Genomic DNA, 16,056 nt, shown 5'->3' on the forward strand with positions numbered 1-16,056 from the left:
AAACAGGCTCTGCACTGTGAGCACAGGGCCCAACACGGGTCTCAATCTCATGAACCGTGAGATCATGACCTGAGCTGAAATCATGAGTCGGATGCTTAACCAACGGGGCCACCCAGAAGTCCCTTACACAAAGCTTTCAGAACAGCAAGGGGCGCCTGGGTGGCTCCGTCGGTTAAGCGTCCGACTTCAGCTCAGGTCACGATCTCTCTGTTTGTGAGTACAAGTCCTGCATCAGGCTCTCTGGTCCGCACAGGGCCAGCTTTGGATTCTGTCTCCCTCTCTCTCTGCCCCTCCCAGGCTGGTTCACTCCCTCACTCTCTCTCCCCCCCAATAAATAAACTGGGGGGGGGGGGAGAAATATATATAAAAGGTATTTTAACTGACTGCAAACTGTTTTTCAGAAAACCTTTATTTAAGCATAAAAAGTGAATTTCTACAGCACCAACTATGAAAGGTGTCTTACAACTTAAGACGATCTAAATATCAGAACAGAGTTTATAGGGTTTCCAAAAGTAACCAAAGAGGGGCACCTGGGTGGCTCAGTCGGTTAAGCCTCCGACTTCGGCTCAGGTCAGATCTCACATTTGTGGGTTCGAGCCCCACGTCAGGCTCTGTGCTGACAGCTAGCTCAGAGCCTGGAGCCTGCTTCCGGTTCTGTGTCTCCTTCTCTCTCTGCCCCTCCCCCTCTCATGCTTTGTCTCTCTCTGTATCAAAAATAAATAAAACATTTAAAAAATTTAAAAAAAAAACAAAAACAAAAAACAAAAAACAAAAGTAACCAAAGAGAGAACTCCCCAGGACTTCCACCCCCAGTCACGTGGACCAAAAGTATGAGTTTCTTTATATTGATGTTACTTGATAAAGTCTAACAATTCCAAAAGCTAGCAGACTTCCCATACTATCAACCCTGCAAAGCCAGGTCTGCAATGAAAGAACAATTAAGAATCAGGTCATGGATGCTGGAAAGGAGCAAAGCAGGAAGTCCAAAGAGAAAAGAAAAGTAAAACCAACCTTTTCTCTGCCTCCCAGACAGTTCATCCACTGTGAGATAGGGGGGTGGGTCCTCCACATCGGGCTTCTCTTGAGGAGCTAAACCACTTCTTAAAAAATGCTGAAAAGTCGGGCCAGTGGCCAGCCTAGAGCTGAAATCCTTCCGAACTCCATCTTCCTGCTGCCTCTCTGGACTGGGACAAGAGGTGCCGTGAACACTACTATGCACCCTGCAGGTACCGAGCAGCACCCAGGACACGGAAGCCCAGGGCCCCCACCTCTGCGTTCGCAGGACACACTGTAAAGGATGCATGGCACTAAATCAACAGCCCAACATCTGCAAAAGGAGAACAGGCATCATCAACACTCACTGAACACGACATCACAGCGCAATGCTATAAGCACTTCCAGTGTATCGATACATTTAATACACAAAACCCAAGAAGATAGTCTTAATATTATCCCTATTTTATAGGTTAAAAAAAAAACTGGGGCAACTTACCCAAGATCACACAAAGGAGTGCCAGAGATAAGATACAAATCCAGGCAATTTTTAAAACCAAGGGGTGTGAAAAAATAACAAAGAAGCACCTTGTGCTAGCAACAGCCGGCTTTCCGGGTAACAATGCATTAAATCTTCATAGCAACCCTCAGCCAAATAGTCAATAGACACCATTCCTACCCCATTCAGGGATGAGGAAACAGACACAGAGAGGCTGAGGAACTTACCTAAGCTCCCACCTAAGCAGCAGAGCCAGGACTCAGGTGAAGGCCTACACAACTACAAAGCCTGTGCTCCTGGCCACCTGGCTACAGGGCCTCCTGTGTCTACGAAAACCACTATCTGGAAGTATCTTCCTTTGAGTTCCTTCAAATGGAAAGTACCTAACATGGGGCACCAAAGGTCTGATCAGTGACTCCTCCCACCCTCCAAGAATCTCAAATGACTGCCTTTACCGTTTCTACCTAGGCCCGCTCACCCATGGCTGGGGGGACAGAAACTTGCAAATCTTTATACAGGGCGATTTGCCACTTGGCATCAAAATTACACAAACACTCAAACCCTTTGAAAAGCAGTTCCATTCCTAGATATTTATCCTACACACACAGTCTTACATGTACAAAAATGACCCGTGTATAAGGATATTCAATGCAGCAGTGTTTCTAATAGCAAAGGAATGGAAAAGACCTAAGTATCATCAAAAGGGGACTAGTTAAATAAGACATGGTACATCCTTACAATGGGAAAAAAGGCAACGGTCAGAAAGTAAGGCTGAATTGATACACAGCAAAAACAAGGAAGCAAAGTTTCCATAGTCTCTTTAATATGCTATATTTCAATCTGTGGGGGAAGGCAGGAACATGAAGGTGCATGCTTATAAACGAACACAGTATCTATAGAATGCATAAGAAGCAGCGGCCGCCTCCCAGGAAGGAACCCAGGTGACTCAAAGTATGAGACGGAGACATACTTCCCACTGCATGTCCTTATCCGGACTTCAGGGTCTCCAGCCTGGCTGCCTCACTCCAGTCATACCAGACACTTCTGTTCTGATCTTCACTAGCTTCTAGGCTTTTACACACGCTGTTCTCTCTGCCCAGCATATCTGCTATGTACTGACTTGGCCAACTCCTATGCTTTTACATTTGTTTCCTCCTGGAAGCCTGAATCTTTGAAGTCTAGGCTGGGGTCCTCCTCTGGGTTCCCAAAGCCTCCTTCTAATCTCTATATCAAGGCTCATCAACTTTCTGTTAATCACTACCTACACTTCTGCCAGCCCTTAGAGGTAGAGAGGTCCCTAAAAAGTAGGGAACAAGTCTCATTCATTCCTACATCCTCAGCATCTCCTACTATTCAGTAACTCCTGGCAGGAGCTGTACATGTAAATCGAGCAGACGAGGCCTGTGACCTCTCCAACCTGATCACCTGCCGTATATGCTACCAGCACTTTGGGCAGGAGCAATGCTAACCTACACTCAAGTATCAGAGAACAGACTTTCAGTGGGAGCCTTAAAGTCACTCTTTTCTGCCCCTTACTTGCTGTGTGACTTCGGGCAAGTCAAATCCCATCTCTGAGCTGCCAACTCCACATCTGTAAAATAAGGATGAAAATTGGTACCTATGTCCCAGAGTCATTGTGACGATTAAAGAAATGTTAAAAACCCAACTCGGCTGACAGTAAGTCTTGAGTAGCTGCACATTTGCAGCCCACACTCCCTTTCCTGGGAGTTTTAGAGCAATAGTTAACAGCATGGGCTCTGGAGTCGAAGTCTGACCCAAACGCTGCCTAGCCAGGTAACCTTGGGTACCTGGGCTGCTTCTTAAACTCGGGGACCCTCCATTTCTCAGCAGTATCTCAAATGTGATAACGCAAATAAACTGCATAACACAATGTAGGGGGTAGGGAGTAAGGCTCAAAAATTGGTAGTCGGCAATAACGTTAAGACGGCAACCTCATCTCCACAAAAGTGAACACAGCCGATAAAACACCCCAAACACTTTTTGGGGGTGGTTACACTGCTTCAGGCGCGGTGCCTGGCCCTTCCCATGGACTACAGCATTTAATCCTCACAGCAGCAGTGAGCGGGTTCTAGCATCCCCACGTCACAGGTGACGAGGCTAAGGCTCGGGGGCAAAGGGGGTGACTGGCCCAAGGTCACAGGCGAGCCGGCAGCAGGACTGGGGAGCGAATCCCGACAGCCTGACTCCACGGCCCGCGCCATCTCCCCTTGAACGCCGCGCACCTGCGGGGCCCCGCCACCCTCCTGCCCCAAGCACCGGCCCCTCCGCCGCCCAGGCCGCTCACCTCCCGCAGCGCGAAAGCCCACCGTCCGGCAACAGGAGGTCCCCTCCGCCCGCCTGGCTCAGCCTGCCGCTGCCACGGAGCGCGAGTACTATCGACTTCCGGTCCGCCGAGGTTTACGTCCCCGACATGCAACGGAAGTGCCTCCCTCTGTGCGGTCCGGGTGAGTCCCGGCTCCTGGCGTTGGGAAACCGTCGTGGGGCTGACCCGTTAGGTGGCTGATGGTGGGTCTATGGCACCCCAGCGCTTGGAATGGAGTGAGTGAGAGTTAATGTGCCCTAAGTGTAAAATATACACCGGAGGGGCGTCTGGGTGGCTCGGGTTGAACATCCGACCCTGCATTTTGGCTCAGCTCATGATCTCACCGTTCCTGAGGTGGAGCTCGACATCAGGCTCTGCGCTATCAGAGCCTCTGCGTGGGATTCTCTCTCTCTCTGTCTCTGTCTCTCTGTCTCTCTCTCCCTCCGCCCCCTCAAAATAAATAAACTAAAAAAAAAAAAAAAATACACACCAGGAGCGCCTGGGTGGCTCAGTCGGTTGAGCGTCCGGCTTCGGCTCAGGTCACGATCTCACGGTTCGTGGGTTCGAGCCCCTTGTCGCACTCTGTGCTGACAGCTAGCTCAGAGCCTGGAGCCTGCTTCGGATTCTGTGTCTCCCTCTTTGACCCTCTCCTGCTCTAGCTATCTCTCTCTGTCTCTCAAAAAAAACCACACACACACACACACACACACACACACACACCAGCTGTGGAAGAAGAGTGCAAGATATCCCATCTATCATTTTTGTACTGATTACATGTTAAAATAATATTTGGGATATACTGGGTTAAATAAACATAATATTAATTAACTTCACCCGTTTCTTTTTAATTTTTTTAAGTTTATGTATTTATTTTGAGAGAGAGCGCGAGAGATTGGGGGATGGGGGAGCAGAGGGAGAGAAGGAGAGACAGAATCCCAAGCAGGCTCTGTGCTGTTAGCTCAGACAGACCCCATGCAATCCTCAATCTCAGGAACTGTAAGATTAGGACTTGAGTTGAGACAGAGTCTGACCCTTCACAGACTGAGCTACCCAGTCCCCCCTCTTTATACTTTTTACTGTAGCTACTGGGAAATTTTTAATTGTATACTGGGGAGCTCCTGGGTGGCTCAGTTCGTTAAGCAACCAACTTCTGCGGAGGTCATGATCTCATCATAGTTTGTGGGCTCACTGCTGTCAGCACAGAGCCTGCTTCAGATCTCTGTCTGCCCCTTACCCACTTTCACTCTCCCGCAAAACAAATATTTTAAAATATATTTTTTAAATAATAAATGTTTAAATGATAAGTAATTTGTATGTGTGGCTCACATACTCTTTCTATTGGACAGCGCAGTGCTAGAGGTTAAAGACTTCCCATTCCCATTCCAGCCTGAACCCCTACCCTGAGAGGGTGGGTACAGACCCATAGTTCAGCTGCCTACAGGGGTACATCCTCTTGAGTATCTAATGACCAAGTCTGCCTTAATACAGAAGTCTTCGTTTCCACACTCACACCCTCACCCAAAACCTGTTCCTTGCCAGTGTAGCCCATCTCAGTAGATGACCCAAGCATCTCCCAGTTGCACCAGGAGAAACTGAGATGGGCCGTTTTTGACTCCTGTCCCTTAACCTCCAGATTCAATCTGTCAGCAAGTCCTGCCAGCTCTAACTCAAAAATGTCTCAAATGTACCCACTTCCTGTGCTACAACTCTAGCCCAGGCCACCAGTGTCTCATCAGAAACACTGCAATAGCCAGCAAAGTGGTGTCCTTGCTTCTGCCCTTGCCCTTGTCTCCTACAGACTACTCCCGTACTGAGCATAAAAGAATCTGTCTGTTTGTTTGTGTTTAATTGACTAAGATCACCCCACTTGCAGGGCGCCTGGGTGGCTCAGATGGTTAAGGGTTAAGCGTCCAGCTTTGGCTCAGGTCATGATCTCATGGTTCATGGGTTCGAGCCCTGCGTCAGGCTCTGTGCTGACAGCTAGCTCAGAGCCTGGAGCCTGCGTCAGATTCTCCCTCTGTCTCTGACCTCCCCTGCTCGCGCTTTCTCTCTCTGTCTCTCAAAAAATAAATAAACATTAATAAAAAAATTTTTTGAAGATCACACCATTCATCTGCTGAAAACTCCAGGTGGCTTATCATTGCCATAGCAATAAGACCCGGATTCCCTACTGTGTCCTGGGGCCTACGTGACCTAGCCTCTGCTTACTCTTGCTTCCCCAGCTTACTTCTAACATGTTTTCTCTGGTTGACCACACCTCAACTCGGTGTTTATTTTGCTCCTCTCAGTAAATACTCCAAGCACATGTTTATGTCAGAGTCAGCTTACGTTTGTCTCTCTGGAATGCTTTTCCCACAAATTGTTTCTTGGCTGGTCCCTTCTCATTCTTCAGGTCTCACCTTGGTTTTTTTTTAATTTTTATTAATTTTTAAATTTTATTAATTTTAAATAGTTTATTGTCAAATTGGTTTCCATACAACACCCAGTGCTCTTCCCCACAAGTTCCCTCCTCCTTTACCACCACCTCTTTCCCCTCTCCCCCTTCAACCCTCAGGTTCATTTTCAGTATTCAATAGTCTTTCGGTTTTGTGTCCCTCTCCCTCCCTAACTCTCGTTCCCCCATCTCATCCCCATGGTCCTCCATTAGGTCTCTCCTGTTTTCCTGTTAGACCTATGAGTGAAAACATATGGTATCTGTCCTCTGCCTGACTTATTTTGCTTAGCATGACACCCTCGAGGTCCATCCACCTTGGTACAAATGGCCAGATTTCATTCTTTCTCATTGTCATGTATATATATACACACACATCACATCTTCTTGATCCACTCATCAGGTGATGGACATTTAGGCTCTTTCCATGATTTGGCTATTGTTGACAGTGCTGCTATGAACATTGGGGTACATGTGCCCCTATGCATCAGCACTTATGTATCCCTTGGGTAAATCCCTAGCAGCCCTAGCAGTGCTATTCCTGGGTCATAGGGGAGTTCTACTGACAGTTTTTTGAGGAACCTCCACACTGTTTTCTAGAGCGGCTGCACCAGTTTACATTCCTACCAACAGTGTAGGAGGGTGCCCGTCTCTCCACACCCTCGCCAGCATCTATAGTCTCTTAACTTGTTTATTTTAGCCACCCTGACTGGCGTGAGGTGGTATCTCAGTGTGGTTTTGATTTGTATTTCCCTGATGATGAGTGATGTTGAGCATTGTTTCATGTACCTGTAGGCCATCTGGAGGTCCTCTTTGGAGAAGTGTCTGTTTATGTCTTCTGCCCATTTTTTCACTAGGTTATTTGTTTTTTGGGTGTGGAGTTTGGTGAGTGCCTTGTAGATTTTGGATACTAGACCTTTATCTGATATGTCATTTGCAACTATCTTTTCCCATTCCATCAGTTGCCTATTAGTTTTCTTGATTGTTTCTTTTGCAGTGCAGAAGCTTTTTATCTTGATGAGGTCCCAGTAGTTCATTTTTGCTTTCATTTCCCTTGCCTTTGGGAATGTGTCAAGTAGGAAATTGCTGCGGTTGAGGTCAAGGAGGTTGTTTCCTACTTTCTCCTCGAGGGTTTTGATGGTTTCCTGTCTCACATTCAGGTCCTTCAGCCATTTTGAGTTTATTTTTGTGTATGGTGTAAGAAAGTGGTCTAGTTTCATTCTTCTGCATGTTGCTGTCCAGTTCTCCCAGTACCACCTGCTAAAGAGGCTGTCTCTTTTCCATTGGATACTCTTTCCTGCTTTGTCAAAGATTAATTGGCCATACATTTGTGGGTCCAGTTCTGGGTTCTCTACTCTATTCCATTGGTATATGTGTCTGTTTTTGTGCCAGGGTCTCACCTTAAATATCGGCTCTTCAGAGAGGCCCTCCCTGACCATGCCATATAACCTGCTCCCATCACTGTCATATCATTTTCTTCACAGTATGTGTCACTATCCAAAATGATGGCATGGTTTACTTGCCATTGCCTGAGAGCAGGGATGCACTCTGTCTTGTGTGTTACAACACCGCCAGGACCTAGTAGAGAGTCTAACTTAGGGAAGAGCTTCATAAGAGTCCAACTCATGGAAGAGCTTAGTAAATAGTTGTTACATGAATAAATTATTGCATTATGATTTAGTTTGGGTTGTCCAGAAACAGACCCCGAGACAAGGATTTGAGCGCAGCTAGGTGGTCCCCAGAAACACTGACAGGGTAGTCCGGGAATGAGACACAGGGTAGGGAAGATAGCCAATAAAGAATGTTACCATGGTGGGCATCTGGGGCGTAATTCTGTTGGGGAGTTCTGGGAAACAGTATAGTGCACATTCCTCAGAATTATTTCACCCAAGCAGAGAGGAAGTTAGAGTAGTTATATGCTAGCAGTCGTGGTAGAAAGATGCTCCTATGTATATTCGTTTCTCAGCACTTCAGCTCTGTCTGTGCAGGGAGATCTGTGGTTTGGAATAAAGCTCTGTGTCGATAAGATGTGGACACTGGCCCCAGCACTCCAGATGGTAAGGTTCTGGGGGCCCTGACAGCCCCTGCTGCAATGACTTCTCTAACTCCTCATTAGAACTCTAGGAGGTTATTATTGGCGCACTTTAAGGCCAAAAAAAAAAAAAAAAGTGAAAGTACATAATGTGGTCAGGTGCTGAAGCTCACACAACTACTGCATGGCAGAACCAGGATCCACTCACAGACCAGGCTGATCCCAAAACGCTGTTGTTACCATTGACTAAGTGAAAGTCAGACCGACTGTGTTCCCATTAAGGTTCTGACACTTACCATGATAGTCAAGGCCAAGTTAGTCACTGCTGATTCCCACTTTCTTTGCCTATAAAGTGTCTGCCATATGGAGAATACACTGAATGGGGGGTAAGAGGATAGAGAGACAAATAAGGAGGGTATTTAGGAGGCCATGGCCCAAAGATTGTGGGGTCCTGGACAGTTGTGCTCTCTGGGGGCAAATAAGGATGATAGAAACAAAGCTGGATTTCAGGAGTTTGGGACATACTGGAACTAAGCTCACACTATCTCCTTAGATAACTGCTGGGTACCAATTCAGTCAAAATACAAAAGAAGGGGCCCCTGGGTGGCTCAGTCATTTAAGTGCCCAACTTCAGCTCAGGTCATATCTCGCAGTTTGTGGGTTCGAGCCCCACATCGGGCTCTGTGCTGACAGCTCAGAGCCTGGAACCTGCTACAGATTCTGTGTCTCCCTCTCTCTCTGCTCCTCCCCTACTCATGCCCTGTTTCTCTCTGTCTCAACAATAAATAAACATAAAAAAATTTTTTAAAGACTACAAAGGAAAACACAAGCCAAAAACTGTGTTATGGTTCTTTATTTTTACTGTGGTTCTCCAGATAACCTAGAATGTGATCTGATCATTTGGGGTAACTATCAGTACCGTGAAAGTCTACCAGAATTCCTGGAAAATGCTTAAACTCTAGAGACAAGTTCCTAGATACTCTGCAACCTAAAGACTCCAGTTGGAGAAATATTCAGGTTTATTGTCAAGTGGCAAAGGGAAGATGTCCTGTCATAATATGGTCATGGAGCAGGGGATGCAGGGGCACCTGTACGACACAGAGCCCCATCGTGGTGGCAGCACCTGCATCCCAATGTGAGTTATGTTGAGAGACTGCCAAGGACAGACAATGACCTTTGCCCTTCCCTGGTGACACCCCAGCCAAGCCCAGCTTATAATAGTCAAACTGCAGTGAGCATGCAGCCCCAGGAGCATGAAAATAAATGCCTGCGGTTGTGGCCACTTACATTGGGTATTTTTTTCCCATAGCATTATTGCAGCAGGAGCTGATTTTTAGCATACTCCTTTAGATGAACACCAGCTTCTGTTTCTTTCTGAGACAAACCTCCCGTAAACCCCTGGAGTAGGTCAGGTCCCCGCAGGCCCCTCTGCTGTTTCCATGTCTGCCCTATCTGAATCACACATTTGATTGTGGGAAGATCCTGCTGAATTTCTGTTCCCTGTGCATGGGGACCTGTCAGTCTTAACTGCTTAGTCCAACACAATAGCCACCAGCCACGCATGGCTACTAAGTACTCGATATGCAGCTAATTGTCATGAGCACACTGAAGCAGCCCTGTGGTTCGCCCAGGTGATGAGGAACTGGGACTTCCTGCTCACAGCCATATGTGTGAGCAATATCGGAAATGGGTCCTGTAGCCCCAGTCAAGCTTTCAGATGAGTGCAGCCCCTGCTGATACCTTGACTGCAACCTCATAAAAGCCCCTGAATCAAGGACATCCCAGCTTAGCCTTTCACATATTCCTGATCCACAAAACCTGAAAAATAATAAACATTCACTGTCTTTAAGCTGTTAGATTTGGGGGTAATTTGTCACACAATAATAGATAACAAATAGACTTTCTTTATGGCCCTGTGGTTAAAGATCTGCTCTCCTCTAGGGAAAGGAGCCCCAATTCTGGACTGGTCCATCTTGGGACTGTGGGGGCCACCAAAGAGTCCAGAGGCCAAGGCACAAACCACAAACATGAGGCCAGGTTGCCTATGTGCTCACAGGCTATTTATTTATCCAAGAGTAAGGAGGAGAGAGGATGAAGACAAAAACCAGATGCCCCCAGGTGGTGGAGCTGAGGGGAGAAATGAACAGAAAGGTTCCTCCTCTTTCTCTTGCCCTGGACCCCAGGGAACTCCAGCTTCAGATGAGGCCTCTGAGGGTGGCTTAGGGGCCTCGGAGAGGCCTGGCAGTTGTCGACTGGGGTCAGAATCCCCACAGGGGCAGGTCCCAGGCTCGGAATGGCTTTTGTATACACAAAATATCTCTCTGCAAAAGGCACTGGTGTGGGGATGATGGGGCAGCTGCGAGGCTACCCCATCACAGGCAGGATCCACTGTGTCCTGAGTCTGGGGCCCAGTCCCAAGACTATCCCGGCCTCCCTTCGAGGCTGGGACTCTGCACTCCCGTTCCTTTCCTCTCCCTTCCCTCAGCCCAGTGGTGAGCAGGCAGTCAGCAGAGGGCCAGGTCAGGCCACGTGGTAGACACCCTGTCTTCAGGGCTAGTGCATCTGGTGATCTCTAAGCCAAAAGCCCCAGGCGGGTGACTTTCGCCGAGAGGAAGGAGTGGATGATGAAGACCATGGTTTTGGGGCACGAATGTAGGTCCAGCTGCTGCAGGGTGGATGGAAAGAAGGGTCAGGAGCCCCATCCAGCCTGGCCTCCAGGAAAGCAAAGCCCCCCCCCCTCCCCGTCCCCTGCACTCACAATCTCTCCTTCAGCACCCCCGAAGTCCAGGAAAAGGAGGCTGGCACCGTCATCCGAGGACATCTGCAGCTTCTCAAAGGGCTGCCGGAGCAGCACAGCTCGGGCCGCACCGGGCTCCGCAGCCCACAGCGTGAAGCCCTTGTCGATGTGCACAGAGAGGGTGCAGGGTCGGCCATTCCATGTGCAGGCTGTGGGGAGGCATGTGGGCACGGCACAGCCAGCACCTCAGAGACCATAAGCCCCACCCCCCACCCTCACCAGCAACTCCGAAAACAGGGCTTGAATACCACCGGGGATGGGAAGCTCACTGCCTGTATATTCACCCTGCATGGAGTGGCCCCCACCCTAAAATACAGAAAATAACCCCTCATGGGGCGCCTGGGTGGCTCAGTCGGTTAAGCCTCCGACTTCGGCTCAGGTCAGATCTCACGTTCGTGGGTTCGAGCCCCGCATCAGGCTCTGTGCTGACAGCTAGCTCAGAGCCTGGAGCCTGCTTCCGGTTCTGTGTTTCCTTCTCTCTCTCTGCCCCTCCCCCTCTCATGCTCTGTCTCTCTTTGTATCAAAATAAATAAAACATTAAAAAAAGTTTAAAAAAATAAAAGAAAAGAACCCCTCAGAGAAACTATACCCTACTTCAAGTCTCACTTCCAGCAACAACAAAAGTGGAACCAGAAAGGAGCGCCTGCGTGGCTCAGTGGGTTAAGAGTCAGACTCTTGATTGTGGCTCAGGTCATGATCTCTCGGTTTGTAGGTTTGAGTCCCATGTCAGGCCCTGTGCTAACAGTGTGGGGCCTGTTTGGGATTCTCTCTCTCCTTCTCTCTCTGCCCCTCCCCCACATGTGCTTGCTCGTTCTCTCTCTCTTTCAACATAAATAAATAATTTTTTTAAGTAGAAAAGGAGAGCTTAAACTCTGCCATGTACAGAAGGCCCCCTCCCTCACTCCCCATAAAGGTATCAGTAGACCACCAAGCATGGCCCTTGAACACCTTAGACACCTGTAGAATTGCCCCAGATAAACAATGGATAATTGGTACATACTTATGCTTAAAAAAGTGTTTGTTGTTTATCTGAAATTCACATGTAAGTGGGTGCCCTGTATTTTATTTGGCAACCCTACTCCAGGCACTGACTCTCACATCCTCACCAGTGTAAGCACAAAGCCAGGGCAAGAAAACCCAGGGAAAAGAGTCTCACTACCCACTGGGGCACCGGCACTTCCAAACAAGAGAGACTTTGGAGACCCCCAAACCCCACGTTATATGCCCCTCCTGAAGCACCTGAAGAAGGACGTTTGATGCCTCAGGGGGTGAGGGGCTCATTACCAGAGAGGCACTCCCAGACCCACCCGGCCCACCTGTAGACACCTCCTGCACACCCTCGGCAGCCCGGTGACAGCCATCCACCAGCTGGCGGGTCCAGGCAGCCAGTTCTTGTGGTGACTCCACGCTGAACAGGTGAGTGTCCACACCGTGCCGTGTGCCCGTGCGCAGGGCGAAAGAGAGCTCTGCATCGTAGGGCACCGAACCCTTGGAAGGACCTGAGTGCACCAGCCTAGGGGCAGGGGGCAGAGGGCTAAGTAAGAGGCCTCAGACAGTGGGGAAGTAGTTCTGGGCCGAGGGGGTGGTGACCTGAGAAGGGACCATGTGACTCCTTTACCATACAACCAGGGGACAAGACCTCTAGACGGGCCCTGATGGACTCACAAGAGCCCACCTCTTGCCACCCTCCCCCTTGATCCTTCCACTCCAACCATATTAGTGTCTTCAGACACTTTAGCACATTCTTGCCTCAGCACTTTTGCATATGCTGTTCCCTCTGTCAGGTACACTCTTTCCCGATTTTCTGCATGACTCACTTCTGCACTTCCTTCAGATCTTTGCTCAAATGTCATCTCCTCTGAGAAGCCCTCCCTGGTCTTCCTGTCTAAAATAGTACCCCTGGCACTCACGAGCCTTACTTTTCATCATGATACTGGAAATTATACTTATTCTTTATTTGTTTCCATTGGTTTTTATTGTCCTTTTCACTCGAACATCTTCTAGGATACAAATTTTTTGTCTAATTTGTTCACCACTCTATTCTTAGCAACTAAACCAATGTAGATGTTCAATAAACACTTGTGACCTGAATTAATGAGTCACTTGATTTGTTTGGCAATCCATGACCTGCTTATCCCTGGCAGACAGGCAGCTCCTGACACATAGGCCAGAGCCCCATCCAGAGGAAGAAGCATGAGCAGCAAGGGCCCGGGCCTCCAGTTTCATTCCCACTTGCTATGAAACCTTGGGCAGCTAACTGCACCTCTGTGGGCAACAGACTCGGAGTTCTGTCCCTTAGCCCTCTTTAGTTCCTCACTCCATACACACTCTCACTTGTAGCTTCAGCTCCCCCTAGAGCTGCTGCTGACACCCAGTTTCCCATTTTCCAGCCCAGAACTGCAAACCCATAAGTCCCCAAAGATTCCTATCCAAGCTCCCTCTCCATCCCCGAGACACTTTGTACTTAGCATCTTTCTCCAGCCTCCCTGCTCTGCACTCCCACCTCTGGTCCCACTGCCCACCCTGACCCAAACTCCAAACCCCCTATTCATCCATTCATCCTGTACACCTCCCTCACCCTCCCCATCTGGCAAGCACCAGGCCCAGTTAATTTTACCACCCGTGTGTCTTCCAATGCAAATGCGGCCTTTCTTCTCCATCTGCTGCCTCCACCCACCTCCACCATCCCTCCTGCATGACTGCACCAGCCTCCCAGCTTCCATCCCGCCCCCTCTGGTGCATTTTCCACGTGGCCACCTCAGAGATTCTTCTAAAACACAACCCAAGTCACCCCACTCCCAGGCTAAAACCCTTCCATTCCATCACAATTCTTAAGATAAAGCTAGCATTCCTTAACCAGGCAGCAGAGGTTCTATAAGATCAGGCCCCAATGACTCTCTGTTTCGTTTCTCTTGTATGGATCCTACACACTGGCTGTAGCACACTCAAAGATCTATGAACACACTATAGCCCTTAAAACTTCTCTACCTTTGACCATGTTGTTCTGTGTGAAATGACCTTCCACTCCTTCTTAAATAGCAAACTTCTACCCAACCATCAAAGTCCAGCTCAATATCAAATCCTGCTAAAGCCTTCCCCATCAGGCCAGGCAGAGTTAGGTGGTCCCTTCACCTCTGCAATTGAAGGCTGTCAGCCTCCCCCACCAGACGGGATAGTCCCTGAGGGCACACTGTTGGGATCAGCACCCCATCCCCTGAACCATGCTGCATGAGGTTGGCAGGGTAGGTGTCAATCAGTGAGTGAGCAGTGGGACCTCACATCCTTTTGTTGTAAACCCTCATTTTACAGATGAAGAAATTGAGGCCCAGACAAGATAGAGACTTGCTTTAAATCATGTGGGAAATAACTCAGGGCAGGGTGGGGCTGGGGTCTCCCACTGCTGAGGCCCGTCGAGAGCATCATCCCCCACTCTCTGGGTGAGGCATACGCACCCCTGCCTGCCCATGGATACCTGGTGGCAATGAGTGGGGCAGTACGGGCTGGCTGGCTCAGAGCCTCTCGGGTCTGGGGAAGATGGCAGTAGAGAAGCAGCTCCTTTTCAGTCAGCAAGGCCAGGGTAGGTGCCGCGCCCCCACTGGGCAGCTGCAGAGGGTAAGGCAACAGTGAGGTGGGGCCAGAGGGGAGAGAGGTTGGAGGGCCAGGATGGAGTAAGGCGGGAATGGGAATGGGGCTAGCTCCAGGGGAGGGGGTGGAGGGAGGGGCAGACGCCTGGCCCAGCAAGCACCTGCTCAGTCAGCCAGCCGATCTGCTTGACGTCCTGGCTCCCAGCTGTGCTGGCGGCTGCCAGCAGTGCCTGCAGCTCGTCCTTGACCCAAGGCATCAGAGCATTGACTTGGGCCTGGATAGCAGCTGCCCACGACTTTGCACTAGTCTCATCCTTGGCCCTCAGGAAGAGAGTGTCTTGGCCATCTGCTGAACAGATCTCCAAATACCTGCAGGCACAGAAAGAGCGGAGGGGAGGACAAGTCCCCCGGGCTGCAGCTGTCCAGCCTTCAAATCTGGCCCGAAACCCCATTCACTGCAAAACCAGGAGAAACCACAGGGTGTCACTGAGACCATCAGGAGCAATACTCACTGCTGGGGCTCCAGCCACAACTGGGGCTTCCTGGGGTCTAGGGACAAGAGACTATGACATGCATACACATAGTCACATACATACAAAGGAAACACATACTCAAACGTGTGTGACAGGAGCCAGAATCACTGTGTGAGGATTCGTGATCTTACTCTTTTCCTCTGGTTTCCAAGGAGAAGGATTCTCCTGCTAGGCCAGCTCCCAGCCTCTCCTCTGTGGTGCGGGACCAAAGTGATACATTGCAGGGGAGGGGTGGGGGGAGCACAGAAACTGGAGAGACTTAAGAGGCCAAGTTTGTCTACATAAAAAGAGCTGGAGGCGTGGAGGAGGAAGAAGGGAGGAGGGAGTGTGGACAAGTGTGGGAGAAGAGTTTCAGGGAGGAACCAAGAGGACTGGTGACAGGGAAAGGATTTTAAAATGTTATGTAGACCATTACAGATTCGTTCCTCTTTGGCCTTTCTGTAACAGATGAAGCAGGACAGAAACTGGAGGATGGCTCACACAATGCCTGTTCCAACCCCCTTCGCCTCTGCCTCCCTCTATTGCAAGAGCAAGGAAGCAAAATACTTGAATTCCCACCTCCCTTGCAGCTAGGGCTGGCCATGGACCCAGGTCCGACCATGAGATATAGCCGGAAGTCTCTGGGGAGGGTGTCCCTTCCCAAAGGAAGGTAAAGCTTCCCTAGATGTGGGGGTTACCCTCCAAAGATGGCCTCCACCAAATCTCTCTGAACACACAGTCCCCTTTTCTCATCAAGAGGTGAAGTTTATTTCTCTTCTCCTTGACCCTGTAACTTGGTTTGACAAATACCACGTGGCAGAAGTGACATTCTGGCATTCCCAAGCCTCCCTGAAATCCGAGTACTCTGGGACCAACTACCCCTGA

At 49.3% G+C, this 16,056-nt stretch overlaps 2 protein-coding genes across 4 annotated transcripts in view; both read right to left on the reverse strand.

Moving 5' to 3' along the window:
- Positions 1–3,892, reverse strand: part of CDK5RAP1 (CDK5 regulatory subunit associated protein 1) — a 36,861-nt gene extending 32,969 nt beyond the window's left edge. For 2 of the 3 annotated variants that reach the window (XM_029918029.1, XM_029918027.1), the window contains exons 1-2: positions 3,798–3,892; positions 1,012–1,327 (exon numbers count right to left, since the gene is read on the reverse strand). In XM_029918029.1, coding sequence (XP_029773889.1) covers positions 1,012–1,303 — 292 coding nt within the window. In that variant the 5' untranslated portion in view covers positions 1,304–1,327; positions 3,798–3,892. Of the gene's footprint in view, positions 1–1,011; positions 1,328–3,028; positions 3,084–3,797 lie in introns of all 3 variants that reach the window. The other variant, XM_029918028.1, reaches the window with a different exon arrangement.
- A 5,221-nt stretch (positions 3,893–9,113) lies between these two features.
- The window catches only part of SNTA1 (syntrophin alpha 1), a 28,274-nt gene continuing 21,331 nt past the window's right edge, over positions 9,114–16,056 (reverse strand). The window contains exons 5-9 of the mRNA XM_029918216.1: positions 14,821–15,028; positions 14,548–14,678; positions 12,392–12,588; positions 11,037–11,224; positions 9,114–10,943 (exon numbers count right to left, since the gene is read on the reverse strand). Coding sequence (XP_029774076.1) covers positions 10,851–10,943; positions 11,037–11,224; positions 12,392–12,588; positions 14,548–14,678; positions 14,821–15,028 — 817 coding nt within the window. The 3' untranslated portion in view covers positions 9,114–10,850. The remainder of the gene's footprint in view (positions 10,944–11,036; positions 11,225–12,391; positions 12,589–14,547; positions 14,679–14,820; positions 15,029–16,056) is intronic.

Source organism: Suricata suricatta, chromosome 12 (genome assembly GCF_006229205.1).
Source record: "Suricata suricatta isolate VVHF042 chromosome 12, meerkat_22Aug2017_6uvM2_HiC, whole genome shotgun sequence".
Taxonomy (NCBI): Eukaryota; Metazoa; Chordata; class Mammalia; order Carnivora; family Herpestidae; genus Suricata; species Suricata suricatta.